Source organism: Lotus japonicus, chromosome 6 (genome assembly GCF_012489685.1).
Source record: "Lotus japonicus ecotype B-129 chromosome 6, LjGifu_v1.2".
Lineage (NCBI taxonomy): Eukaryota > Viridiplantae > Streptophyta > Magnoliopsida > Fabales > Fabaceae > Lotus > Lotus japonicus.
Genome location: NC_080046.1, coordinates 31,480,763 through 31,507,449, shown reverse-complemented (window position 1 = coordinate 31,507,449; position 26,687 = coordinate 31,480,763). Strand labels below are relative to the sequence as shown.

General features: G+C 38.7%; 4 protein-coding genes across 12 annotated transcripts; 3 read left to right on the top strand and 1 right to left on the bottom strand.

Annotated features, from left to right (window-relative positions):
- The first annotated feature begins 1,222 nt into the window (after positions 1 to 1,222).
- On the top strand, positions 1,223 to 4,026 carry LOC130726730 (external alternative NAD(P)H-ubiquinone oxidoreductase B1, mitochondrial-like). Of its 9 annotated transcripts, none has more exons than XR_009014964.1 (6): positions 1,223 to 1,328; positions 1,719 to 1,786; positions 2,700 to 2,753; positions 2,955 to 3,032; positions 3,131 to 3,294; positions 3,665 to 4,026. XR_009014964.1 is itself a non-coding variant. In XM_057578029.1 (2 exons), the coding sequence occupies exons 1-2, from the start codon at positions 3,097 to 3,099 to the stop codon at positions 3,722 to 3,724; spliced, it is 336 nt and encodes a 111-aa protein (XP_057434012.1). In that variant the 5' UTR covers positions 3,039 to 3,096; the 3' UTR covers positions 3,725 to 4,026. The 9 variants fall into 9 exon arrangements, 1 of the variants encoding a protein (XP_057434012.1); XR_009014963.1 differs by having other exon boundaries at positions 1,227 to 1,489; positions 3,236 to 3,372; XR_009014961.1 differs by having other exon boundaries at positions 1,228 to 1,489.
- A 6,240-nt stretch (positions 4,027 to 10,266) lies between these two features.
- Positions 10,267 to 12,991, top strand: LOC130725200 (uncharacterized). Its single transcript, XM_057576449.1, has 3 exons — positions 10,267 to 11,274; positions 11,585 to 12,091; positions 12,230 to 12,991. The coding sequence occupies exons 1-3, from the start codon at positions 10,267 to 10,269 to the stop codon at positions 12,989 to 12,991; spliced, it is 2,277 nt and encodes a 758-aa protein (XP_057432432.1).
- A 2,213-nt stretch (positions 12,992 to 15,204) lies between these two features.
- On the top strand, positions 15,205 to 19,925 carry LOC130725852 (jacalin-related lectin 3-like). The gene is made up of 7 exons (XM_057577043.1): positions 15,205 to 15,472; positions 15,570 to 15,773; positions 16,862 to 17,311; positions 17,408 to 17,635; positions 18,383 to 18,757; positions 19,078 to 19,299; positions 19,576 to 19,925. The coding sequence occupies exons 1-7, from the start codon at positions 15,470 to 15,472 to the stop codon at positions 19,867 to 19,869; spliced, it is 1,776 nt and encodes a 591-aa protein (XP_057433026.1). The 5' UTR covers positions 15,205 to 15,469; the 3' UTR covers positions 19,870 to 19,925.
- A 116-nt stretch (positions 19,926 to 20,041) lies between these two features.
- Positions 20,042 to 23,109, bottom strand: LOC130725853 (internal alternative NAD(P)H-ubiquinone oxidoreductase A1, mitochondrial-like). The gene is made up of 8 exons (XM_057577044.1): positions 22,665 to 23,109; positions 21,853 to 22,066; positions 21,596 to 21,756; positions 21,402 to 21,467; positions 21,088 to 21,251; positions 20,838 to 20,952; positions 20,426 to 20,605; positions 20,042 to 20,351 (listed from the first exon to the last, which is right to left on the bottom strand). Exons 1-8 carry the CDS (start codon positions 23,097 to 23,099, stop codon positions 20,199 to 20,201), a joined length of 1,488 nt encoding a protein of 495 aa, XP_057433027.1. The 5' UTR covers positions 23,100 to 23,109; the 3' UTR covers positions 20,042 to 20,198.
- Positions 23,110 to 26,687: the final 3,578 nt, after the last annotated feature.

Below are 26,687 nucleotides of genomic sequence, written 5' to 3'. Positions count from 1 at the left end.
TTTCTACCACCAATAAATGAAGGGTACAATTGGTAAAGTATAATTAATGTTATCTTGAATTTTGTAAAGTGACAGATAATTAGGAACAAAATTCAGGTAGAAATAGTGTCAGTTTTATAGAATCAAGGTAATTATTTTCCAATTTTTCTCTACCCTTGCTTGCACCGAACGAACGCCAATAAAACCTCAGATTCTGATACATCACTCTTTGTTATTCTCTTGAAATATCGAGGCAGGTCTTTTAATATTGTATTTGCATTTTGGGTCTCAAACTTGGGTAATTTTATATTCTATACATGCCGACTCATGTCTGGTTTTGTAACTCTATGTCACGTGATCAAACTTTTTGCTATGTTGTTTTTCAATAAAGATCATAGGCTTAATCATAAGTGGCTTTGTCACATAAACATATATATATTTCATTTGGTAGCATTTGCAAGAATGAAAAGAATATCCCGCACCAAGCTTGGATACAAGCTTTTGATGTATAATATTTGTTTATTATGACTGAGATCTAGAATACAATGAGCATGTATTTTTTTTTTATTTAGTTCATTGCCTACTCCAATTTGATAAAATATGAGCATATGTTTTGGGAGAATAAAAAGTGTCTTTAAAATTGGACCTGCCCCAAACATGTCCTTCCACTTTATTTAATCGGTGCAGCCAAAAAGTAAAACAAGTTAGTTTCTTTAGCAACTTGTCCTCATTATTTCCCATCTTGCTGGGGTATTATATTCGACCGGCATGCGATATACTAAACTTTAAGGGGGAATTAACAGACCATATACCCATCTTTGTGGCTTTGAGCGGTTCCTGCCATCTTGGTTCTTTCACTTTCATAATCATCATGTCAACCCAACCCACCCAATATTGCTCACTTGTGGAGGAAAGTAATTAGACCAAAGCAATCATAGGTGCTCTTTTCCTTTTTGCCATTCTATTGTAGGTGCTTTCTTTCTAATAATATCCACCACTCAAATAAAAATAAAAATGAGTGATGATATATATACACAAGTGAATAATAAAGGATAGTATTGAAATTTCGATAGTATTTTAAATTTGTGTAAATTTCAAACATGCACTACAAGAATTTTGCATTTTAGCCTCCAAATGTAACTACTATTTTTGCTCAAGGTAAATTAGAGGTTGTTTAACCCTGTTTTTTACTTCTGATTTTTAGATCACCTACACTTAAAAGTTAAAACTAATTAACTATTAAAAACCGGAAAACACTTTTAGTTTTTTTACCCAACCCACACGCTCTCGCGCTCTCTCGTTCTCGTCTTCTCCTTTCTCTCTATCGCACCTTCGCATCGTTCATGGAGGTTCACCTCTCTCTCTCTCTCTCTCTCTCTCTCTCTCTCGCTTCACGATCTCGTTCATGGAGGTTCACCTTTCTCTCTCTCTCTCTCTCTCTCGCTTCACGATCTCGTTCATGGAGGTTCTCCTTTCTCTCTCTCGCACCTTCACGATCTCGTTCATGGAGGTTCTGGCTTCTCTCTCATTCTCTTTCTCTCTCGTACTGAATTAGGTTTTTCAATTTGTATCAGAAGAGTTAGGTTCATATACATTTTCTTGCGATTTTTGTTAATTAGGTTCTCTTTTGGGTTTTGATCTCCTTTTTCTTTCTATCTTTGTTCAATTATTGCAATGATTCAGGTTTTATCGTTGTTTCTCCACTCTCTTCTCTCACGCATTTTTGTTTTTGTGCGCAGAATCGGTTCTTAAAGAGCCATTGAGTTCGATTCACTGCTCAACTATTTCATGGCTTCACTGCTCAAAGGTTGGTTCATTCTTCTTCAACCCTCTTTCTTCGCAAATTCATAGCAGTCAGATTCTTTGGTGTCATGTTGCAAATATCAAAACTAGGGTCATGTGTTAGATCTATGAATTTGAGAAACCTTATTCAGCTCAACAGATCAACACAACAAGCAATTGAAAAGGAAGAAATTAATCTGAGAATTCAACAAATTCCCTACAAAGAACATAGCAGAATCTGAAATTGACAAAAAATTCCACTGGCTGAGTCATAGCAAATTAGCAATTGAGATAATTCCATTTGTTTATTTGACAGCTTGATGCATAAGAGGGTTCAGATGATTTTGGATGACAAAGGGCAAAGGGTAAAGGAGAGGGGTATAAAATATACAGATTGTCTTGGCCCTTGTTGAAGATGGGAGAGCACTCCATGGTCTTTCTATGGGTGGATGTGGAATGTTTATCTAAATCAGTAGCAAACTAGGGTCCTTGTAGGTTATCTCTCTGCATTAAAACAAGGCAATGATGATGGTATCTTCACAAGTTCCTTGTTATGCCAAATTAGGGTCCCCTTAGTCTTTACAGTTTCCTTTAGCCTTTATAAACTCTGCAATTTTTTTCTGCATTAAGTATCTTTCTAGAGTAACTTGATGGGGAGCATGGCTACTGCTTGGACTAACTTGGGTTGGAAGTCACAGAGTAGTTTAGATCAGGTTATCTTTAGATGCCAAAAACTCAAAAGATACTAATGTACCTTAGGTTCAGGTAAGTTAGAATTTAATTTCCCTTAGGTTCAGCCGTTCAGGTAAGTTATACTTCACATCTTTTAGTTTATGAGATACCGCTGCTGGAGTTCTAACTTAAAACGTGCATAGTAGTTGTTGCTCTAGTTTATTAAGAATTTATTTGGTCTTACTTTTTTCTGTCTTTTGTTCCAGGAAGTGAAGCATGATCAGCAATTAGATAGAATGAGTCAACGAGCTTTAATAAAGGTAGACATTAGATAGAACCAAATTATACAAATCGAACTTTGCCGTTTTAGGTTTACTTTGCTGTGTTTCTACATTTAACGCATTTTGTTGGATCTATTATTGCTATCAGTTGTTGAAAATGTACTGGTTCCCCCATTCAGCCACCTTAGGTTTCTTCTTCAGCTGAAAGGACTGATTTACACACTCATGTTCCTGTTACAGGTCCAGAAGAATATTGATTGATTTTGCGGAAGCACTTCAGAGTAAACTCAATTACTTTGGTGAACTAGAGAATCTAAGGTTTGATTGCTAGCTTGACTGGATTTTTTCTTAGATTTATTTTTCCATTGTCTTGTAAATATGCATGCTTATCATCTTTCCTACTGAATTCATTGTAGTTATTATGGGAGAAATAGTGTTCAATGGATTCTGTTTATGCTTGGATGCATATTTGTGGTTTTTAATTATCTCCTTGACATTCATTCATTTTGCTATTGTTGGAGGTGGGCCAACTGGAGTGGAATTTGCAGCCTCACTTCATGACTTTGTCGATGATGATTTGGTTCGTTCATATCCTGTTATAAAAGATTTAGTTAAAATTACACTTCTGGAGGCTGGAGATCATATCTTGGGCATGCAAGTACATGAAACATAAATCAATCCTTTTGCTTATTATTATTCAGAATTCATGTTATGGGTTTATGTGCGGGGGTCATATGTCTTTGTTCTATCGAATTTTACTTCTATACATTTTTAGTGTCCGAAAACTAAAATGACATAGTTCAGCAAATGAAGAGTAGGTGTTAATGTCTTCTGAACACATTGCCACATTTTAAGAACCATTTGTCTTATTGGGTTTTGCATTGGTAGATTCCTTCTTTAGATTAGAGCAGAGGAGTAGTACTCATTGGGTTACTCATTGGTTTATGCAGGATGAGCTTCAGCTCTTGGCTAGGCAGCATATGGCGATCCTGGAGACACTGCCAGAATAAGGGTATCACTGCCTTCCATTATTAGGTTCTTAGAGTGCCGAAGATATGAAAGTGGTGATACAAGAGATGCCTCAAGTAATGTAAAATAAAAAAGTAGAAAGTCCTTAAGATGTTCTTGTTTCTTGTACTTTAGATTTGCTCTGAGAAATCCCAATTGACTGATATATATACTGATATATATATATATATATATATATATATAAATATATATAATTTTTTTTTTCTAGAATTGCTTGGAGTAAACTTAGATTGAACTACTTATGCTTAAGTTATTTTGAATTATTTGGTTATTAATTAAGCATTCATAATTATTTGTTGTTTTGTATATGTACCTGTTAGTTTGGTTAGCTTCTATTAATTTATGCAAACATAGTAATGATAAATAAAACTAAAAAAATATTAAGACATTGTCAGATGAAATTATTTTATATTTAAATAAAAATATTATCATCAATAGAATTTTTTTTAGATAAGCATTATCATCAATAGAATGAGTATGAAATTAGCTGTAGATAAGCTGTCTTTTAATTTACTTAATAGCTGCGTATTAGCTGCGAAATTGCTAACAATATTTTCCTGCCAATTAGCTAGGAAATAGCTGTAAACTTTCCTAGTTAAAACCCAGTAAAATAAAAATTATTGTAATATATGGCTTGACTTTAACCTGTAAATAGCTAGAAAACTTTTCAAATTTGCCTCCGTTTAACTGGAAAAATATTTGGAAGCCAATCAGCCACTCAAATCAGGCTACCACCAATCTGGAAGCCAAATGCTAGTTTTTTTCTAGCTAAATGCGGTTTGCTAGGAATTTGCTAGAAATTTGCTAGGAAATTTTTGGAGGCTAATCTCCGAATTTCTTGTTGTGATGTTTTTTCGCGGCATCTCCTACCACTTGTGTCATCATCACCCCTATCATATTGGCCACCCATCCTCTACTTCCGTCAACCAGCAATCACCGAGCTCAATCTTCTCTGGCGCAACCCTGACATACCAACCCGGTCACCAAGCCATGCCTAATTAAAACCCAACCTTCACAAAGAGCAAGAACTAAATCTTCGGCAAACCTATGCTTAAAGACCATATAACCCCCATGTAGTGAAACACTTAAAAATTGAGGGTGAATTAGGTACCCAAAACGAGAATCCATTATCTAAGATTGAGGGTGAATTAGGTACCAACACAAAAATCAAATTTTAAGACAATTTAAAAATTTAGACAACAAGTTTTGGTAATTTGTTATCGCAAGTTGATAATCTGTTACCGGTGAATTGATAACCGCATTAGAAAATTATCAAGAATCACAATATTACAACATTAGAAACGACATTGACAGTAACCAAGTCCTATATTCTAATTTGCAATAGTATACGAATATGAATATACCAATCTTGATAAACAATTATCAAGAAAACACAAAACCCTATATCACAATAACCTTAAATCAAGAACAATACCAAAAGTAAATAGAGTTAAGAGGGTTATAGGTAGAGCTGTCAATATAGGTCAGCCCGTATGGGTTGGGTTGAAAACGGGTTGGGTTGTCTCAACCCGTGGTCTTAACGAGCCAGGAAAATATGAACTCAACCCGCTCGCTACGAGCTCCCGGGTTGGCGGGTTAGCTCGCGGGTTGAGTGAAATAAATAAATAAAATATAGAAATTGGATTAGAAAATGTTTAAAATGTTATAAAAATAATAATTTCAAAAAATACTTACAGAAATTGATACCAACTCATAAGAAAGAGGTTTATTAACGCAATTAGTTTTATCTCACATTTGAAATATAGAAAAAGAATTTAGTTTGTAGGTTTTGAGAACACAATTATTTTACTGTCACATTTAAAATGAGATAAATAATAGAATAACAATAAATAAAACACAAAAAATCGACTCAAATTAAAAAAAAATAAAATTTCAATTTTTCTATCTAAAAATAATCCATAAAACAAACCTGAAATTAAAGACAAATAAAACAATTTTTTTAATAAAAAATTACTCTAACCCTACGGGTTGGCTCGCTTGACCCGCGGGTTGGCCTGTCTAACCCGCGGGTTAAACGAGCCGGGTTGCACTAACCCAAATTCTTTTCGAGCTGAAATTTAACCAATCCAACCCGGCTCATTTAGCCAACCCGTAGAGCTGGACCGCGGGTTGGAACCCATATTGACAGCTCTAGTTATAGGGGATCACACTAACTGATGTATCCTAGTTCACCTTCTAAAATTGAAAGCTACATTCAGTACCCCGACGTGCAATGAGATTTGTCCGTTATTGATCAAAAACTTCTCCACACCTCACACCAAAGTCTCTCAATGAATTCTATCAAGCCTAAAACAATTTGCAAGCACCCTAACAATCTCTCACAAAAGCCTATGGTGAAAAGAATTTTTGGCAGAAAGTGAATCTATCCCAAAATCCTAGAATGGAAAAACTCTAAAATTGAATGAACATATATACAAGTCTCAAGTGCCTTTGTTCTTAAAACAGAAATTTCATAATATATGTGTGTTAATGTGTTAGAAGCATAGGAATAACTATTTATAAATGTTAGAAAGACTTTGAAAATCATAAGAGAGAGTTTAACAAAGTGAGGGGCGATTAGAAACACGTATGAGCTCCAGTTATGCATTGATGGTTCTTTTCCCCTTCGTCCCATGTGCATTTCAGAAAATGGCGTAATTCTGGCGAAATTTAGTAATGAGCTCCAGTTAGTTATATATAACACAAATAATGGCAAGTTGCATTATCCTAAGATCAAGGGAAAGGTTAGGCCTGATATACATATTACCATGAGAGTTTGGTTTCACCATTGTAGAGTCTTTCTATTGAATAATGATTCATAGACATAGAAATAGTAGAAACACCCCAAACACCCCTTTTTCCTGCGGATTTGGCTAAATAATACACTAAACTAACCACCTAAATACACATGACTAACCATAAAGCACATAACCGTGTAAACTCAGTTGAAATTCCTAAATTCAATTTTACACGGTTCTGTGCTTTATGGTTAGTCATGTGTATTTAGGTGGTTAGTTCAGTGTATTATTTGGCCAAATTCCTAATTTAGGAATTTTAACTTTACACGGTTCTGTGCTTTATGGTTAGTCATGTGTATTTAGGTGGTTAGTTCAGTGTATTATTTGGCCAAATTCCTAATTTAGGAATTTCAACTTTACACGGTTATGTGCTTTATGGTTAGTCATGTGTATTTAGGTGGTTAGTTCAGTGTATTATTTGGCCAAATCCGCAGGAAAAAGGGGTGCTTGGGGTGTTTCTACTGTTCCTATGTCTATGAATCATTATTCCTTTCTATTTTACTTATACTAATTTTAATGGTTTTCTTAGCAACTTTTGATCTCATTACTAGAGTATTATAAAATGAGGCTTGAGGTATTTGGGTGAACCTCACTCTTCCTATCTCTTTGTTATATGTATTACTGGTGATTGTATTCACGTTATAATTTTAGTTCTCTTCTTCCTATTATATATATTTTTTCTTAAAGAATTCTTCCTATTATATTAGATAGCATATTTATGTGATATCAGAGGACACACGCACTTAATTGTTTTGATGGCAGAAAATTAAGAAAATCAATGTGTGTATTTGTTAGAATATAATATAAAACCATTAATGTGGCCTTTACCCAACAGCTTAAGCTTGGTATCAGAGCCTCTATGACTGAGAGGTCTAGAGTTCGATCTTTGCTCCCCTCACTTTCTAATTAAAAAGTGAAATTTAATTAAGCACATTTTAGGCGGGTCTGTGCATTTATCCAGGCTTCAAGCCCAAAGAGCTCTTGCGTGAGGGGGCGTGTTAGAATATAATATAAAACCATTAAGTTTTTAGGATTAAGTGGTTATTTGATAGTATTTAATATTTTCAAAACCATTTACCATTGGTTTTGGAGTGTAACAAAGCTGCTCACAGAAAATGGCTATAAGATGATTATCTCTAACTAGTTCTTGAGTGTAACAACAGTCCATTTCACAAAATCACCTCTTAGAAGTGGCTGCAATTCAGCAATTCATATTGTGGGAGGGGAAGATTGGAAAGTATCTGTGCGCTTTTCATCTCTCATCATTTGTAGATTGGTTATCTAACAGTTTTTCTTTAAGTATCCTAATCTTGTTTGAAAGTCTCCGCTCATTTGAAATGTGTTAGAGGTGATGACTTCAATGGGCCTCTCGTACAGGATCATGGTGGGCCAAGGCAGTGGAAGGTTTATACTAGAAGGGGTAAGAAGGGAAATAGGGAGAGGACAGATGAAATATCTATGTAACAGATTCTATTCCCTAACAGAATTAGAGTAAGGAGGGTGAGGTGGAAGATTGTAATAGATTTAGTATAAGAAGGCAGTTAGATAGGTTGAGAGGACTATCCTTATCATTAGCTAATTTGAGAGATGGATAGGAAGCATTGAGCTTCCTATTGAGGAGCCTAGCTCTTGTCAGATTTGGGTGCCATTCCCTTTCTGTGTACTGCCATTTTACTGTGAATAATCAATCTTCGTTATCATTCTTGTACTTTTTCTCTGTATTTGTCTCATTGTCAGGATTGGGTTCCTAACAATTTGGTCCGACCTGTCGGATCATTCATCGGTGAATGCCACCCAGGAAAATCAAAACGGCACAGATGGAAGCTAAGATCGATGCCCTGGAGAGTGAACTCGCGGCGATGCGGGCTTCACTTTCAGCAGTCACCAACGCGATGAAGGATTTACCCACGACGCTGTTGACGATGGTTGAGAAAGCGGTGGGGAAATCGGTTCCTGGAGACGACGATGGCGATCCAGGCAACAAAACCCCAGATCTCGATGTGGGCAAATCATCACAGTCAGGCAAAATCCCTGATTCAGATGGGAACAAAGAGAACCGATCGAAACGTTCTACACTGCAAGGGAATGCATTGGAGGAATTCCGCCAGTCGATGAAGAAGGTCGAGCTTCCGATCTTCGACGGCAAGGACCCCGCCGGCTGGATTTCGAGAGCAGAGGTGTATTTCAGAGTGCAGAAGACGTCACCGGAAGTCAAGGTGAGTCTAGCTCAGCTCATTATGGAGGGGGGAACGATTCACTTCTACAATTCCCTCCTGGAGACTGAGGAAGAACTTACATGGGAAAGGCTTCGCGAAGCTTTGTTGGAACGGTATGGCGGCCATGGAGAAGGTGATGTTTATGAGCAGCTCACTGAGCTCCGTCAACGTGGGACGATCGATGATTACATTTCTGAATTTGAGTATTTGACTGCTCAGATCCCGAAACTGCCAGAGAAACAATTCCAAGGGTACTTTTTACACGGGTTGAAAGAGGAGATTCGAGGCAAAGTCAAGAGCTTAGTAGCCATGGGTGGTATGAGCAGATCTCATCTCCTGGTAGTCTCGCGTGCGGTAGAGAAGGAGGTGAAGGGCAAAACCGGGTCGGGCCAAACGCGTTCTAATCGTTTCGAGTCAACGGGTTTCCGATCCGGAATGGGTGGAGCCAACAAACCCGATGGTACTGAGTGGGTATGGGTTTGTGATAGCAAGGAGTCAGGCCCAACAAATAGGCCCAATACTAATGTTAGAACAGAAGCACCAAAAAACAATACTTCAGCTGGTGCAAACAGGGTTGGGCCAAGGGAAAGAGGGTTCAACCATCTTACATATCCCCAATTGATGGAGAGGCGCCAAAAAGGCTTATGTTTCAAGTGTGGTGGGCCTTTCCACCCGAATCACCAATGCCCAGATAAACACTTGTGTTTACTCATATTAGAAGAAGACGACGATGACGTCGAGGAAGCCAACATTTTAGCCATGGAGGTCAAGGACGGCGATGATGAACCTGATGCAGAATTGAGTTTGATGAGCATCAACAGTCTGGGAAGCGGATGGGGACAAACCCCAGACCATGAAACTCTGCGGTACCATAGCTGGGGTGCCGGTGGTGATTCTCGTGGACAGCGGCGCTACCCATAATTTCGTGGATAGTCGTCTAGTTCGACGATTAGTTTGGGAGGTAGAGGACACTCCCCAGATGGTCGTACGAATGGGAGATGGCTACAAGTCTCAAGCACAGGGATGTTGCAAGCTGCTGGAGGTCGGTATCGACGGATATCGGGTGCGATGCTCTCCCCAACTATTTGAACTTGGGGGACCTGACTTGGTTTTGGGGATTGAGTGGCTCAAGACACTCGGTGACACCATTGTAAACTGGCAGTCTCAATCCATGAGTTTCTGGCATGAGAGGAAGTGGGTCAATCTTCAGGGAGCTAAGACTGGTACAAAGGAGTTGGAATTGGAAGCGTTGCAGAGTATTCTGGCTTCAGTGTACACCAAGGACACGGGAATGATGGGCACTTGGGGAAGACGCCAAACAGAACCTCAGGGCCTTTCAGAACTTTCGCCTGAGCAGCAATGCGAGTTGGAAGAGCTCCTCCAACGCTACGCCACGGTCTTTCAAGAGAGCATTGCATTACCATCCAAGAGGGGCAGGGGCCGGTCAACGTGAGACCTTGCCGTTATCCCCATCACCAAAAAAACGAAATTGAGAAACAGGTAAGGGATATGTTGGCAGCAGGAATAATCAGGCAGAGCACAAGTGCCTATTCGAGCCCGGTGATATTGGTCAAGAAGAAGGATCATACGTGGCGGATGTGTGTCGATTACCGCGCGCTCAACCGTGTTATTGTGCCCGACAAGTTCCCGATTCCAGTGATAGAGGAACTGCTGGATGAGCTCCATGGGTCTCGCTATTTCTCCAAACTCGATATGAAATCCGGGTATCACCAGGTTCGAGTCAAAGCGGAGGATGTGCACAAAACCGCGTTCAAAACACATGAAGGCCACTACGAATATTTGGTCATGCCCTTTGGTCTCATGAACGCGCCTTCTACCTTCCAAAGCTTGATGAATGAGATTTTTCGTTCTTTTCTCAGAAAAGGGGTGCTGGTGTTTTTCGACGACATCCTAGTCTATAGTGCTACATGGGAGGAGCATTTATCTCAGCTGGAAATTGTTTTGCAAATTTTGGAGCAACAGAGCATCACTGCCAACAATAAGAAATGCCATTTTGCAGGGCGCTCGGTGGATTATTTGGGGCATTTGATCTCTGAGAATGGGGTGGCAGTGGATCCAACAAAGATTGAAAGCGTCGTGAAGTGGCCCGTGCCAAAGAATGTCAAGGGGGTACGGGGATTCTTGGGCTTAACCGGGTATTACCGGAAATTTATCCAAGACTACGGGAAAATAGCAAGGCCCCTTACTGAACTGACAAAGAAAGATGCATTTGTGTGGGGAATTGACGCTCAAAAGGCTTTTGACGAATTGAAGCACAAATTGACTACAGCTCCTGTTCTTCATTTGCCCGACTTCAACCAGTCATTCCGTCTTGAGTGTGATGCTTCCGGTTTGGGCATTGGGGCCATTCTTTTGCAAGGCCAACATCCTGTGGCGTATTTTAGTAAAGCAATGGGCCCTCGAAACCTTGCTAAGTCAGCCTACGAGAAGGAACTCATGGCGGTGGCGTTGGCCATTCAGCATTGGCGGCCCTATCTATTGGGACGAAGGTTTGTGGTTACCACTGACCAAAAGAGTCTTAAAGAGTTTCTTCATCAAACCGGGGAAATCAAATCAAGGTGCAGATGCTCTTTCGCGCATTACTGAATCTGGGGAGTTGCGCTCCATTGTTTCTTTTCCTTGCTGGGCAGATCAAGATACCATCAAAACTGAGATCCAGCAGGATGCCAAGCTTTCCAAAATTGTTGAGGATTTGCAACACAATCCTCAGGCTCACCCTGGATATACTTGGTCGCATGGAGTATTACTCTATCATGATCGATTGGTGCTGTCCAGTGTTTCTGTTTTTATTCCCCAAATGTTGCAGGAATTCCACAATTCACCCCAAGGAGTACATTCGGGATTTTTGCGCACATACCGGCGTGTGGCAGCGAACCTTTACTGGCAAGGCATGAAGAACACCATTCAGGACTATGTGAAAAGTTGTGACGTATGTCAGAGGCACAAATATCTGGCATCTTCACCTGCAGGCCTTCTTCAACCCTTGCCAATACCAGCGCAAATTTGGGAAGACTTATCCTTGGATTTTATCACTGGATTGCCCAAGTCCAAGGGCTATGAAGCAATCTTTGTTGTTGTGGACCGCTTATCCAAGTACTGTCATTTCTTTCCCCTCAAGCATCCCTATTCTGCGAAGAGCATTGCCGATCTTTTCACACGGGAAATTGTTCGTTTACGTGGCATACCTGCATCCATAGTGAGTGATAGGGATCCTCTTTTCATGAGCCACTTTTGGAAGGAATTATTCCGACTACAGGGTACTCATCTGAAGATGAGTTCAGCATACCATCCCGAATCTGATGGCCAAACTGAGGTTGTCAATCGTTGTCTCGAAACTTACCTTCGCTGTTTCTCGGCTGATCAGCCCAAATCCTGGGCCATATGACTTCATTGGGCTGAATACTGGTTCAATACAACGTACCATTCTGCTACCTTGCAAACCTCGTTTGAGGCGGTGTATGGTCGCAAGCCGCCGGTGCTAACTCGCTGGGCCATCGGCGAAACCAGGGTGGAGGCAGTTCAAAGGGAGCTGCAGGATAGGGATGAAGCCCTCCGACAACTTAAGCTTCATTTGGCTCGGGCACAAGAACGTATGAGGAGTTATGCCAATGTCAAACGCAGAGACCTGTCTTTCGAGGTAGGGGAATGGGTGTTTGTGAAACTGCGGGCTCACCGGCAACAATCGGTGGTCAGTCGTGTCCATGCAAAGCTTGCTGCTCCCTATTTTGGACCATACCTGATTCTGGCTCGCGTCGGCGCGGTGGCTTACCGGCTGCAGCTCTCTGACGGATCGCGGGTGCATCCTGTTTTCCACGTCTCTGTGCTAAAGAGGGCTATCGGGAGTTATTCTGTCGATTCGGAGCTCCCTGATAATTTAGATGGTGAAGAGCAGCCAACGGGGCAACCCCGATCTATTGTTGCTCACCGTGACATTTCTAGACAGGGAATTCAGGTTCCACAAGTTCTAGTTCATTGGGATTGCACAACTGTGGACGAAGCGACTTGGGAGGATCTTGTTACCATACAGAGCCAGTTTCCAGCTTTGACTCCCAACCTTGGGGACAAGGTTGATGTTCCAGGAGGGGGTATTGTTAGAGGTGATGACTTCAATGGGCCTCTCGTACAGGATCATGGTGGGCCAAGGCAGTGGAAGGTTTATACTAGAAGGGGTAAGAAGGGAAATAGGGAGAGGACAGATGAAATATCTATGTAACAGATTCTATTCCCTAACAGAATTAGAGTAAGGAGGGTGAGGTGGAAGATTGTAATAGATTTAGTATAAGAAGGCAGTTAGATAGGTTGAGAGGACTATCATTATCATTAGCTAATGTGAGAGATGGATAGGAAGCATTGAGCTTCCTATTGAGGAGCCTAGCTCTTGTCAGATTTGGGTGCCATTCCCTTTCTGTGTACTGTGAATAATCAATCTTCGTTATCATTCTGGTACTTTTTCTCTGTATTTGTCTCATTGTCAGGATTGGGTTCCTAACAAAATGTCTTGACTAAACCATTCAGATGCAGTCTTATAAGCTTAAAAGGCAATATTCTGTGCTCAACCTTTTCCATATCTCAATTTCAATATAGAAAGTTAGAAACTGAAAGTCTGAAAATACCAAACGGCTCAAAGGTTGTGAAATCAACTTGACATACATAGTGTAACAAAATACACTTGACATAAATAGTTAAATGATGTCAAGAAGAAAATAAAAGATCATAAAAACACTTGTCTCGATGCTAGTTGATAAAAGTTGCATGATGAAATTCCACAAAGAATGTGAAGAACCGACACTTTACACTGAGAGAACAAACAGTTTAAAAGACCCGCAAAAGTCTGAAAACAATATTTTCTGACTGCATTGGATTTCCATTAATTCTTGTCAGCAGATGCTAATTCCCAATGCCCTAATTAGATACTGTATTTTACAATTGTTGAAACAGCTAATGACTTCAGCTTCAGCTAATATGAAGGATCCTGCTCATAAGAAAGACCTTTTGTAAGAGATGGAAGGACATAGTACAGACACTCAAATGACTCAATAAGTATGGCTGCATTGTCATCTAACCTCACAAGTTAATGCTTGCAAACTTGGTCCTCTTCCTTCTAGTTTAGACAGCAGTTCTAAAACCCTGCTGAAAAGCCGTCTCAATCTTTGCATCATCTGAACCTTCTCCCAAATTCAATAAAGCTCCAATTTTTAAATATATTACATTATGAGTGCTATCTGGTATCTGCTAACCAAAAACCATGTTGAAGTATCATCAACTTTCTATTTTGGGCTCTGTATTTAGCACACAGAAAAGGATAATATAGTGAATTCTTAAACTGATTATTTAGCTCTAGGTAAATTGTAATCATCAGCATGTACTCCATCTGGAAGAAGCACCAAAGCAGAAACTAGAGTAACACATACAATCTTGTAACCATGAAAGTAACGGTTCGAATCTTCCAGCTGCTGCCAAACATTGGACAGTATTATCCTCCACTCTCTCTATTTGCCTTAAGACTTCCTCAGCTAAATTGGACAAATACTTGAGAGAAGAGCTAATTTACCTTCTTTTGATACAATTCTTATGCGACAATTATTATCACTGCTGCAGAACTTTAGTATTAACTTGATAGCATACTCTCTCTCGCTTTTTTTTCGAATAATTTTTCTTTGTCATTGATTGATAGCAACATTTTTAGAATTATATGATAAAAATCAGCACTACCAAACATGCTATTTGAACATACTAAGGCTTTTCAAGATAGAAAAAAAAAACAGCTTTTTTAAGAAGAAGAAGACTAAAAAAAGGATCTGAATAAAAACAATTGAAAATTTTGAAAGGGAGGAAAAGATTGTGATGCTGGGCAAAGAAATATGGGAAATAGGACGTTTCATGTGTAAAACAAGGGGTTGCTTTTCTAATATTGTAAATTGATTGGAGAATCAAGAATAACAATGTTCTGATATCAAATCTCCATGATAAACTAAAATAAGAAAGAACACGTTCCTTTTCAGATTTTCGCATCCAAATATAATTTGTTTCTATCAACGTCATCAAGCTGAATTTTCAAGACATTGCCTAATAGACCGAGAGTGCATGAAGCAGAATATGCAAATGTCATAGGGAATAAGTAGGCAGAGTAAATATACCTGTACCACTAATAATGCATACTATGTACCAGTGCAACCTGCAGAGCTGGAGTGCACATTCTCATATTCCAAATGGGAAATTCAGGGAATTATACCCTCTCATGTGAACTATTTAGATTATATGACATTATCATGTTAAGATTTTGTATCAATATCTCTCTTCATATATATTAAACATGTGAGACCTATGAATATTTGTGGAAGAGATATAGATATAATGTTTAATAAGACCATATCATGTGAAAGTTCCTTCCATTTCTCATAGAATTTTGTCATGAAAATGGAGAATAAGATTGAGGGTAAACACTGTTAGCTATAAGACTATCATAAAAGCAAGAAAGACTAAAAAATGAGACAAATTTCTAATGGGAACCTGATTCCCTTTCCTTTCAACCCATTCCCTCCATAGTGGATTCCAAATTGCATCTTCTATTCTACACGGTCCCCTGTCACGCACAGACACACCTTTTTTTCTGCCATAAATTACTCTTAACCCTTCCCCTAGTTACCCATCTCTTGTACTTGAAGTCTTCTCTATTCACAGGCAAAAGAAGATGGTAATGCATGCTTGAAGCAGTTCATGTTACTTATGCACATTAAGTGTCTGAGTTTATCTTCTGACACCTTTGAAATGAATCATGTTCTTGAGTGCAGAGTTTTGAGGAGAAACCTGTATCTGTTGGACCATGGGGAGGCAATGGCGGATACCGTTGGGACGATGGTGTGTATTCAACAATAAGGCAATTGGTGATAGTTCATGGGGATGGAATAGACTCCATTCAGATTGAATATGACAAGAAAGGGAATTCTTTCTGGTCACAGAAACATGGTGGAAGTGGAGGCTATAAAATTGAAAAGGTAAATTTTTCATCACCTTAGCTGATTTTGTTGAAGGTAGAAGTTGCTAGAAATCAAACTCATCCATCATTCATGTTAGATTTTAGGTTTTTCTCTTTGTAGCAATAATTACCTAGTTAGTCATGATATGCTAGTAGTAATAATTTCTTAGTACATAATGATGACTTAGTTGCTTAATTTACTGGTATAGACTTTTGTTCTGCAAGACTTTCATACGGTCCATTAGTTTGTGTAGTAAGGCTATGTTTGGCATGTTTAGCTGATAGCTGAAAAGCTAGCTGACAGCTGAAAATTGATAAGCTAGCTGAAAGCTGATAGCTGAAAGCTGAAAAGCTACATAATTGGAACAAAAGTGTTTGGTAAAACTAGCTGTTGAATAAGCTGAAGTTGTAAAATAACATAAAAGGACATACTTTTATATATTTAACATTACTTTATTTTCACATTAATATCAATATGATATTAATATTAAAATTATTATAAATATTTTAATTTCACTCAAGTTATTTATCATCTTAAAAATATAATATTAATTTTTACTTATTCAATTTTCTATAATTTTATTAAATTAAATAGAATAAAAAAATAATTAGTAATTTGTAATATAAAATTATTTGTTTTATTCCAAAATAATAATTATTTGTGTGCGGGAACAGTGTGCATATGAGACAAGTGTGATAACCGATAAGTAAATATGTTTACATATAAGGTTAGAGGTGAAATTTTAATAAAATAATAAGGATATAAATGAGAATATATTTAATAAGCTATAAACTTTAAGCTTTAAGCTACATGAGATAACTTATAGCTTAAAACTTTAAACTACTGAAATAAGCTCCTTCACCAAACACTTTTATAGAGCTTTTAAGCTAGTCAAATAAGCTTTAAGCTAATCAAATAAGCTATAAGTTAGCTGAAATGACATGCCAAACATAGCCTAAAGCTCGTAAGCCATCGATGAAATGTTTAAAATAGCTTCTAGTCAAGCTTGTAATTTTCTCGCTTCGCTTGTTAGTTTGTTGTCTGTGTTTTCCGTGTTACTCAGTTTTTCTAACAATATCAACTAAATAATTACCATTGTGGAGCAGATTAAGCTTGATTACCCATATGAGTTCCTAACATCAATTGATGGATACTATGGTAGCTTGAATCAATCAGGGCCAGTCTTCATTCGATCACTGAGTTTTGAAAGTAACAAGAAAATCTATGGACCATTTGGAATTGAAGAGGGGACATATTTTTCCTTGCCGGTAACTCAGGCCAGGATTGTTGGCTTCCATGGAAGGTACGGTTGGCACCTAGATTCCATTGGAGTCTATGTGAAGTCTTTTCAGCAACGAAAACCTTCCAAAACATTGTCTCACTCACAAAACTACATAACCAACACTAGTGAGAACATTGGTTATTCTGTAATACATGGAAGTGCCGGCCAAGGCTATGATATTGTTGTTGCTGTAAAGCAGAAAGATGATTCTGTAAAACCATCAAGAGGGAAGATTAGTTTCCAAGAACCTAGTTATATTGAACCAAAACAAACGGTAAGTAATCCCTTTGAAGTGTTCCTTACTTTTGTTCTCAGCACTTATATTTTGGCATTTGCACGAAATGAAATGGAGAATCTTTGTTCACTTCAGATAGTTGCTGTGGAGAAGACACCATCTTTGGTTGAAGGTGTAGTGACATGTGGGCCTTGGGGTGGTACTGGTGGATATGTGTTTGACGATGGACCCTTCACAGGAATCAAGCAAATCCTCTTGTCCCGCAACGTTGGAATTGTATGGATTAGAGTTTTGTATGATCTGGATGGGGAGGACATATGGGGATACAAATATGGTGGAGCAGGAGGATTCAAACATGAAAAGGTGAACTAAGAGCTAACTAGCCCTTTTTAGTTTACTTTCAATTAGCAACTGTGTTGCACGGGTACGGGTACGGGTACGGTATTGGGTACGCGGTACGCGATTTTTGAAAAAATAGGGGTACGGGTACGTTAGATATATGTATATTTTTTTAAATATAATATATAATAAAATATACATAATATTTAAATATAAATAAATTATGCAAAAAAAAAAGGCAAAACGTCGTCATTTTGAGCAGAAAAAAAGATATAAAGGCCAAAACGACGTCGTTTTGAGCCAGAAAAAAAAAAGGGGGGCAAAACGTCATTATTTTGAGCCCATGAATCTTTTTTTTTTTTTTGGAACAGGTAGGTACCGGATACGTACCCACAGTGTACCGGGTACCGGGTACGTACCCGGTACGGGTACGCGGCCAAAACAGCCGTACCCATGCAACAGAGATTAGCAAGCATTGCAATCAAATTGATATAGCATATTTGGATCAGCTTGATTTTCCTCAAAATCAATTCTGAAACCAGAAGTCACTCACTGAAGCTTCTCCCCAGAACTTAAGAATCAATTCTAGAAATATTTCCAAACATGGAAATCAAATTGATAGCATCTTTGGATATCTTCTTTTTCCTCACAATCAATTTTGACACCAAAAGCCATTCGCTGAAGCTTCTCCTCAGAAGTTTAGAATCAATTCTATAAAGATTTTCAAACATGCACTCATTCATTAAGCAGTTGTTGTTCATCATTTTGCAGATAGTATTTGATTTTCCATATGAAGTCCTTACACACATATCTGGCTACTATGGATCCCTTATGTATATGGGGCCTGCTGTTATAAGGTCACTTACTTTCCACACGACCAAAAGGGTGTATGGACCATATGGAGAAGAACATGGAACTTACTTTACAACAAAGCTGAAAGAAGGGAGGGTTGTTGGGATTCATGGTAGAAAAGGTTTATTTCTAGATGCTCTTGGCGTGCATGTGATAGAAGGAAAAGTAATAGTTCCAGTGCCAACAACAACTCCTTCCATGGAAATCATATCAAGAGAACTAAGTAGGGCTGAAATAGACAGTGCTCAATGGCCATCCAAACTCCAAGCTGCTAATCCAGCACCAATTGAAGAGGTATTCCTTAAATACTTTTTGCTTCACTTTTTGGTACATCTCTTTCTTTTAGCCTATATATTGTTAAGTTCTCACACTGAATAAGTTATAGTCAAATAATCTTATAAGTTGTAGAGCAATCTTCAGTACCTCACCTGAGCTAACTTTTGGGTTGAATTAGGTTTAACCCGAATTCTAGTATGCTATCAAAGTCTATAATAGATCCGTTTATTGGAGATAACAAATGAGTTACTCCAAAATGTCCAATATGCTCCTGATATCCAGCTCCGGGCATGAGGAAATATTTTCTATTCTACTCACTTTTGCTCCCTATTTCACAGGTTTCACGTGGTGTGATTACAGAACCAGCTCCATTTGGACCAGGTCCATGGGGTGGGGATGGAGGAAGACCCTGGGATGATGGAGTCTTTTCAGGGATTAAGCAGATTTATTTGACAAAAGCACCTGAAGGCATTTGCTCAATTCAAATTGAGTATGATCGCAATAAGCAATCTGTGTGGTCTGTGAAGCATGGTGGTAATGGAGGAAACATCCTGCATAGGGTATGAACATCAGTCATATCTTTCCCACTTTGTTTAAGCTCACCCCTTTTGTTTACACTTGTCATCGTGGTTTTAAGTTGCTGTTACGGTCGCGGTTGCAGTTGCAACTGAGTTTCAGAATTGCGGATAAATGTGGGTTGAAACGTCCGCAATTACGGCCGCGGACCACAACTTAGAACCCTAATTGCCATTTGTTTTCTTTGGTAATGATTGCTAATACAAAGAGAACTTGACCGTTCAATCTTAGTGTGACTCATGCCCTATTTGTGATTTCAGATAAAGTTGGAGTACCCACATGAGGTGCTGACTTGCATATCTGGCTATTACCGTTCAATCACCATGGATGAACATCCTATAATCATAAAGTCACTGACTTTCTATACTAGTAGAGGGAAGTATGGTCCATTTGGTGATGAAGTTGGGAAATTTTTCACTTCAACCACAACAGAGGGTAAGGTGGTTGGTTTTCATGGGAGGAGTAGCATGTACTTGGATGCAATTGGGGTCCATATGCAACACTGGCTGGGAAGTCAGAGAACTTCAAAGTCATCCTTATTCAAGCTATTTTGATTTGTAAAGAGTAATAAAGTATAGAAGAGTGATAAGATGATGAAAGATTACTTTTATACTATCAAATATCAATATAATGATTTGAAGATGTTCTAACTGTAAAAAAATTTATACAATTGTGAGGAATGGCACTGTTGATTTATGATACCTCAAAGCATTTTTCTGTATCAGTATGCAGTTTTGTAAAATACCTGCAAACTGCAATGCAACCAATGAAAAGAGAATTGCCTTACTGACAATCTTAAGCCCCAATGAATTTACATTTAAATTGTGAAGGGTTTACTTGCAGGAACAACTCAATCATGCTGGAAGTGGCTACCTTTATATTTTCATAGTCTGCTTATATCGCGGCCAAATACAAGAGTTGTGATCCAATTCACAAATACATAAAATCTGTTCCTCCAGCTGATAACACGCGTAATATAGGCCGAGCGCCAAATGAAAAAACTCAGAACTCCTGCCAGAGCTAACCCTTTTTCCCCCTGTAAGATTTTGGTAAGGTCACTCAAAGTTTCTAAAAAAGTACCAGCAGTAGTTATGGAATGGTAAACATTACCTTGCTCTGTCTAAGGTCAACAAGGGCCTTGTATCTTCCAATAGTTGCCATGCTTCCAAGGTGCTTGTAGACAAATGGATCCCCAAATTCTACTTCTTTTTCACTGTTTGCATGGCCTGCACCTGCTTTACCAATGTTGTTTAACAACACTGCTAAATATTTGCCTTGCCTCTCTGCCACCTGTGAAATTCAAATGGTAATGCATCAAATGACTAACAACAACAAGAAGCTTTCTGCCAAAGGAGAAACAAACAACACTAATTACCAATGAACCTTTACATATAAGAACAAAAAAGTAACACAGTCACTATGGAATATGTCAAGCACTAGCACAAAACCAAAACTACATATTACAGGAGTTTAAGGAATGAAAGGGTGCGTAGGGGAAATCAATGAACCCAATATAACTTACTTGGGCCAATGCAGGAAGTGTTGGTCTTCCAGTACTTTCAACAAATCCACAGCAGTCACCTATCGAGAATACATCCGGTACGGAAGGAACACGAAGCCACTCATCAACACCAATCCTGTGAGGTTGAGTTATAGTATATAGAAAAGTTGTGGTCACTACATAAAAAATTCTAAATCTATCCATAAATCAGCTGCGACTCTGTAACTTTTCCATGGTTATCAATGCAACATTGTTGAGTAAGGAGACTAACCTTCCACCTGGAGCTTTTGGTAGATCCAAAGATTGAATAATAGGTGATGGACCGACACCAGTAGACCATACTAACAACCCATATGGAACCTCAGTGCCATCATTAAGGACAATCTTCTTAGGTTTAACATCTTTCACAATGCCGCGGACAAGACGAACTCCTGACTGAAAGAAACTACAATATTGGAAAATGTTGAAAACTAGTTCTTCAACCAATTTCAGACACTGTCACACTGCTACTTTGATGAAGATTTGACGAGTTTCATATAAGAAAGGTTTCAAATGAGTAAATGCCTCTTTCACTATATAGCTCACCTTTGTCAATTGGTTGGTGGCATAGTGTCTGAGTCGGTCATCAAAGGAAGATAATATCTCATTAGCCTAATAGGGCATGGATAAATTGGTTAATAACATGAATTACCTTAAAAGACATTTTTAGCATAGATAAAATGGCAATATACTAGAACAAAAATTGGCTGCTATAAATGCGATGCTACTACTGAGCATACCTCAATTAAAGTAACACGGATGTAATCCTTGACATGGACATATCTTTGGCGAACATCTTTCATGATGAAATCACTAAGTTCACCACTGAATTCAACTCCAGTGGGACCACCTCCAACAACCACACAATGCAGAAGCCTTTGTTTTTCCTCTTCTGCAATCCCTGTAACATAACGGAGCACATAATTGATGTAAAAAGGATAAATTTGTCATGGCTAAATGTTTTTCTGATTAACATGCTAACACTATTGTGGAAAACCTGGAACATCTGATAGCATCAAGTTAAGGAGCAGCTTCCGACGAATTTCCTGTGCATGGTGAACTTCACGAAGGAAAATTGCATGTTCTTTGACTCCCTGAATTCCAAAAGTAGAGGGCTGTGATCCTAATGCAATTACTAGCTTATCATATGAGATTGTAAATTTCCAGGGATCTATTGTCTCTGATCCTTCTGTTACAGTCACACAGTCCACCTTCAAAATCAACCATAAAAAATTTGCTATATGAGTAAGCCATATTGCAAGTAACAATATTCCGATAAGAAATAGTATCATACTTAGACAGTTTGAGTTCCAAATTCCAATATTAATGGGACAAGAAAGTTCAATTTAGAAAGTAACATATTCTTCATCACTTAAGGTAGTCCTTACATTCTTTATTGAATATATCCTAATTATGATTATTTTTTGTTTAAATTTCCAGATAACAAAAATCATAAAACTTGTTAAAAGGTGTAACGTGTACAATGCAAGTCAGTAGTAACACTTCTAGCTTGTTTGGTTTTGCAGCTGAAAACCTCATAATCACTTTTGGGAGAAACACATTTTAGTCATGGCAAAAACAGAATGTTGGCCAAACAGGTCAAGTCATGTTGACCTTGAACTTTAGTAAAAATGGAACAAACTTTAGAAAAAAAATCTTCTAAGTCATTTTTTCGAAGGAACTTGAGTCAAGTTTCAAAACTGGTTTTATTTTTGTTCAACATAATTCAACCACATGTTAACATTTCCACTAGAAATTGAAGTCCTACAAAATACACATATCACTAAACAAAGATGTTAACTAACACACCCTATGCTTGTGTGCATCAATGGCAGTACAATTGGCAAGGAAGAAATAAGAACCAGGCAATCTAGAAAGAGCTGGTTGGATCCTTCCAATGGGTTCAGCAACTGATCTAAACTCAAGAGTTCCAACACAAGTGGAAGCCAAGAGAGGGGTGAACACCATGTGATTCCTAGGTGAGACACAAACAATGTCATAGATATCAGGGTCCAAATCCTTCATGACCCTGCACCCTGCCCACCCTGAACCCAGCACCACCACACGTGGTTTCTCATGGGGCTTTGTTGGTTCCAAACCTGAAGACTTTTCCTCAGTGGGAACATTAGAGCTGAAATGGGAGAGAAAAGAAAAAGATGGTAAGAGGAAAAATGGGTCAGTGTTTTTTGGTCTTTGAGGTGCTTTGATGGTGGAAAACTTGGAGAGGTTTCTCAACCAAGCCATGCTGCTTGGATTTTTTGTGTTTCTGTTTGTGTTGCATATCAGTATTTTTATCAGATAGCTTATGTGCATCACAAAATTCAGATTGGGGTAGAAAGTGAACCAATTGTGATCTTTAACATTTGTGAATATTGTTTTTGTCTGAACTTCTGTTGGTAGTTAGTTATGTTCAATTTAACATAATGTAAGGTGGGACATATTTCTCTACTGATAGCACTTGAATTTTGGTTGCAGCAGGGGACAATTATCTACATGTGGTTTTTCATTGAGGATAATGAGGATTTTCTACGTGACCCTGGATTTGTATGGTCCAAGTATAAAACTCATTCTGTGAGACTTGCACACAGTTGAACAGATTATTTTTTCTCTTTTGGACACTGATAGAACCAGAGAAAACGAGAAAAGGAGAGAGAGAGAAGAGAGAGAAACTGTAACAGAATCTGAAACTGAATTTCTATTTTCATTATGCTGAATATTACAATAGTGAGTAGATGACTTATATAGAGTGCTGGTAGCTTGCTCTTCAAGCTAACTATTCAGTTATCAAATCCTAACTGAATCCTAACTAATAACAGCTGTCATTACAGCTGTATCCAGCTGTCGATATTTACATATCCCTATTCTACCCTTATACACTTATACACCCCCACAAACTGAAGGTGGTTGCACAAACTTGTGTTTGTCAAGCACATTCAGTTTGTCCCTTAGAAACTGAAACCGAGTGGGGGGTAGGGCCTTTGTAAAGATGTCAGCTTTCTGATGCTCTGAAGAGATGTGTTGAACCACAAGTTGCTTTGCCTGAACCCTTTCTCTTACAAAAAAAAATGTCCATTTCCATGTGTTTAGTTCTGGAATGAAGAATGGGATTATGTGTGAGCAACACTGTACTCATGTTGTCACAGAGAATCAGAGGTGTTTGAAATGGAAGATGCAACTCAGTAAGGAGAGACTGGACCCATAAAAGTTCTGCTGTGGTGTTGGCCAAGCTCCTATATTCTGCCTCAGTGCTGGATCTTGCTACTAAAGTCTGCTTTTTAGCTGTCCAAGAGATGAGATTGGGACCAAGGAAGACACATGATCCAGATGTAGACCTCCTATCATCTGGATCAGCCCCCCAATCTGCATCACAGAATGCAACAAGAGGAAGAGGTTTGCTGAGAGAACAAGGTTGCAGAACAACCCCATGAGAGATAGTCCCTTTGAGATATCTTAAGATTCTCTTTACTGCCTTCCAGTGCTCTTCATGTGGCTGAGCTAAAAACTGACACACTTTGTTCACAGAAAAAGCAATTTCTGGCCTGGTAATTGTTGCATACTGAAGAGCCCCCACAATACTTCGATACAAGGTTGGATCAGACATGAGAGTGCCACCATGTCTTGAGAGTTTAAGACCATGCTGCATAGGAGTTGAAAAACTAGCTGCATCACTCATCCCAGCCTTGTCCAGCAGATCAGTAATGTATTTGGTTTGATTAAGCAACAAAGTGCCATTAGACAAGTGGGAAACCTGCACTCCAAGAAAGTAATCCAGCTGGCCAAGTTGCTTGAGGGCAAAAGTAGAGTGAAGTTTGTCAATAAGTTGCTGAATTTGAGGCATAGAAGCCCCTGTGATGATTATGTCATCTACATAGATGAGCATGTAAATACAACCCTGAGAAGTGTTATATGTGAACAAAGATGGGTCACATTTACTTGCAGTAAAACCAAAGTGAAGAAGAGCCTCCTTCAGCTTTTGAAACCAGGCCCTAGGAGCCTGTTTAAGTCCATAAAGAGCTTTGTGTAACTTACACACTAGAGCCTTATTCCCTTGTTCAAATCCAGGTGGCTGAGACATATACACTTCCTCTTCTAGTACACCATTCAAAAATGCATTATTGACATCCAATTGCTGAATAGGCCATCCTTGAGAGATTGCCAATGAGAGAATGAGACGAATTGTGATGGGCTTGACCACTGGTGAGAAGGTTTCTGAATAATCAAAACCATGAACTTGACTATAGCCCTTAGCTACCAACCTAGCCTTGTACTTGTTAACTGAACCATCCTGATTTTCCTTTATTCTGAAGATCCATTTGCAGCCCACTGGTTTTCTATGTGGTGGAAGAGGCACTAGGGACCATGTACCATTATGCATGAGAGCATCATACTCCTCTTGCATAGCCTTAAACCATTTCTGATCCCCCAAAGCTTGTTTAACTGATGTAGGCTCAGCCTGAGTAAGAAGAAGTGTAGGCTGGAGCCTTGGCTTGACAATACCAGATTTAGCTCTAGTTTGCATTGGATGAGTATTTGCAGGAACAATTGCAACTGATGTGGGAACAGACTCTCCACAGAGAGGAGCCTCTGAAGGTGCTGGAGAACTAGGCTGTTGTGAAGAATCTGAGGAAATAAGACTCACTGGCTGTGCAACAGTGGCTGACTGGCCTGATTGAGCACTTGCTGCTGGCTGAGAGATAGAATGCTCTTGTACAGAAGGTGCTGGAGCTTCCTGAGGTTGAAAAATAGACACTGCAGGTGGCTGATCTGCAGGCAATCCTCTAGAAATAAGAGGAATATGAGATACTGGATTGCACAGATCATCTGAGGTACAAGGAGAGCTTGCTGTGTGAAACAGTTCCTCATAGGGAAATCTATGTTCATGAAACAATACATCCCTTGAAACATATATTCTTCCTGTAGAATCTAGGCATTTGTAACCTTTGTGACTAGATGAATAGCCAATGAACACACATTCTTTAGAATGAAGAGACAATTTATTAGAGTTATAGGGTCTAAGATAAGGAAAACAAGCTGAACCAAAGATTTTGAGGCTTTTATAATCTGGAAGTTTGCCATAAAGTTTGGAGAAGGGACTGTGTCCTTGAAGAGTAGCAGTAGGCATCCTATTTATTAGATAAGTGGCAGCTAAGAAGGCATGATCCCAATATTCAAGAGGAATTTTAGCATGGGAAAGAAGAGTAAGACCAGTCTCTACAATATGCCTATGTTTCCTTTCCACACTACCATTTTGATGGTGTGTGTGAGGACATGTTAACCTGTGAACAACTCCCAGATTTGTAAAATGAGAGATTAAGGGTTTAAACTCCCCTCTTCCATTAGTTTGAACACTTTTGAGTTTGTGACCAAACTGAAGTTCAACCATGGATTGAAAATTAAGAAAAGTAGCACATGTATCTGATTTTCTTTTCAAAGGAAAAATCCAGGTAAAGCGAGTGAATGCATCAACACAAGTAAGAAAGTAATAAAATCCACAAGATGACTCTTTGGAGGAAGGCCCCCAAAGGTCTGCAAAAACTAATTCAAAAGGAGTAGAGTAAGTGGTAGAAGACAAAGAAGAAGGCAATCTATGAGATTTGCCTAAGCAACAAGCTTTGCAAAATGAAAATATGCTTTTATTGCCGGGAATTGGTATATTACAATGAGATAAAGCAAGTTTGAGTACATCATGATGGGGATGACCCATTCTATAGTGCCACAAATCATACAAAGAAATATTGCTACTGCTACTACTATCAACAACATCAGCGTGAGTGTTGGATTGTGTAAAAGAAGACAAAGAAGGTAAACTACTACTGGTAGCAAAAACTGCTT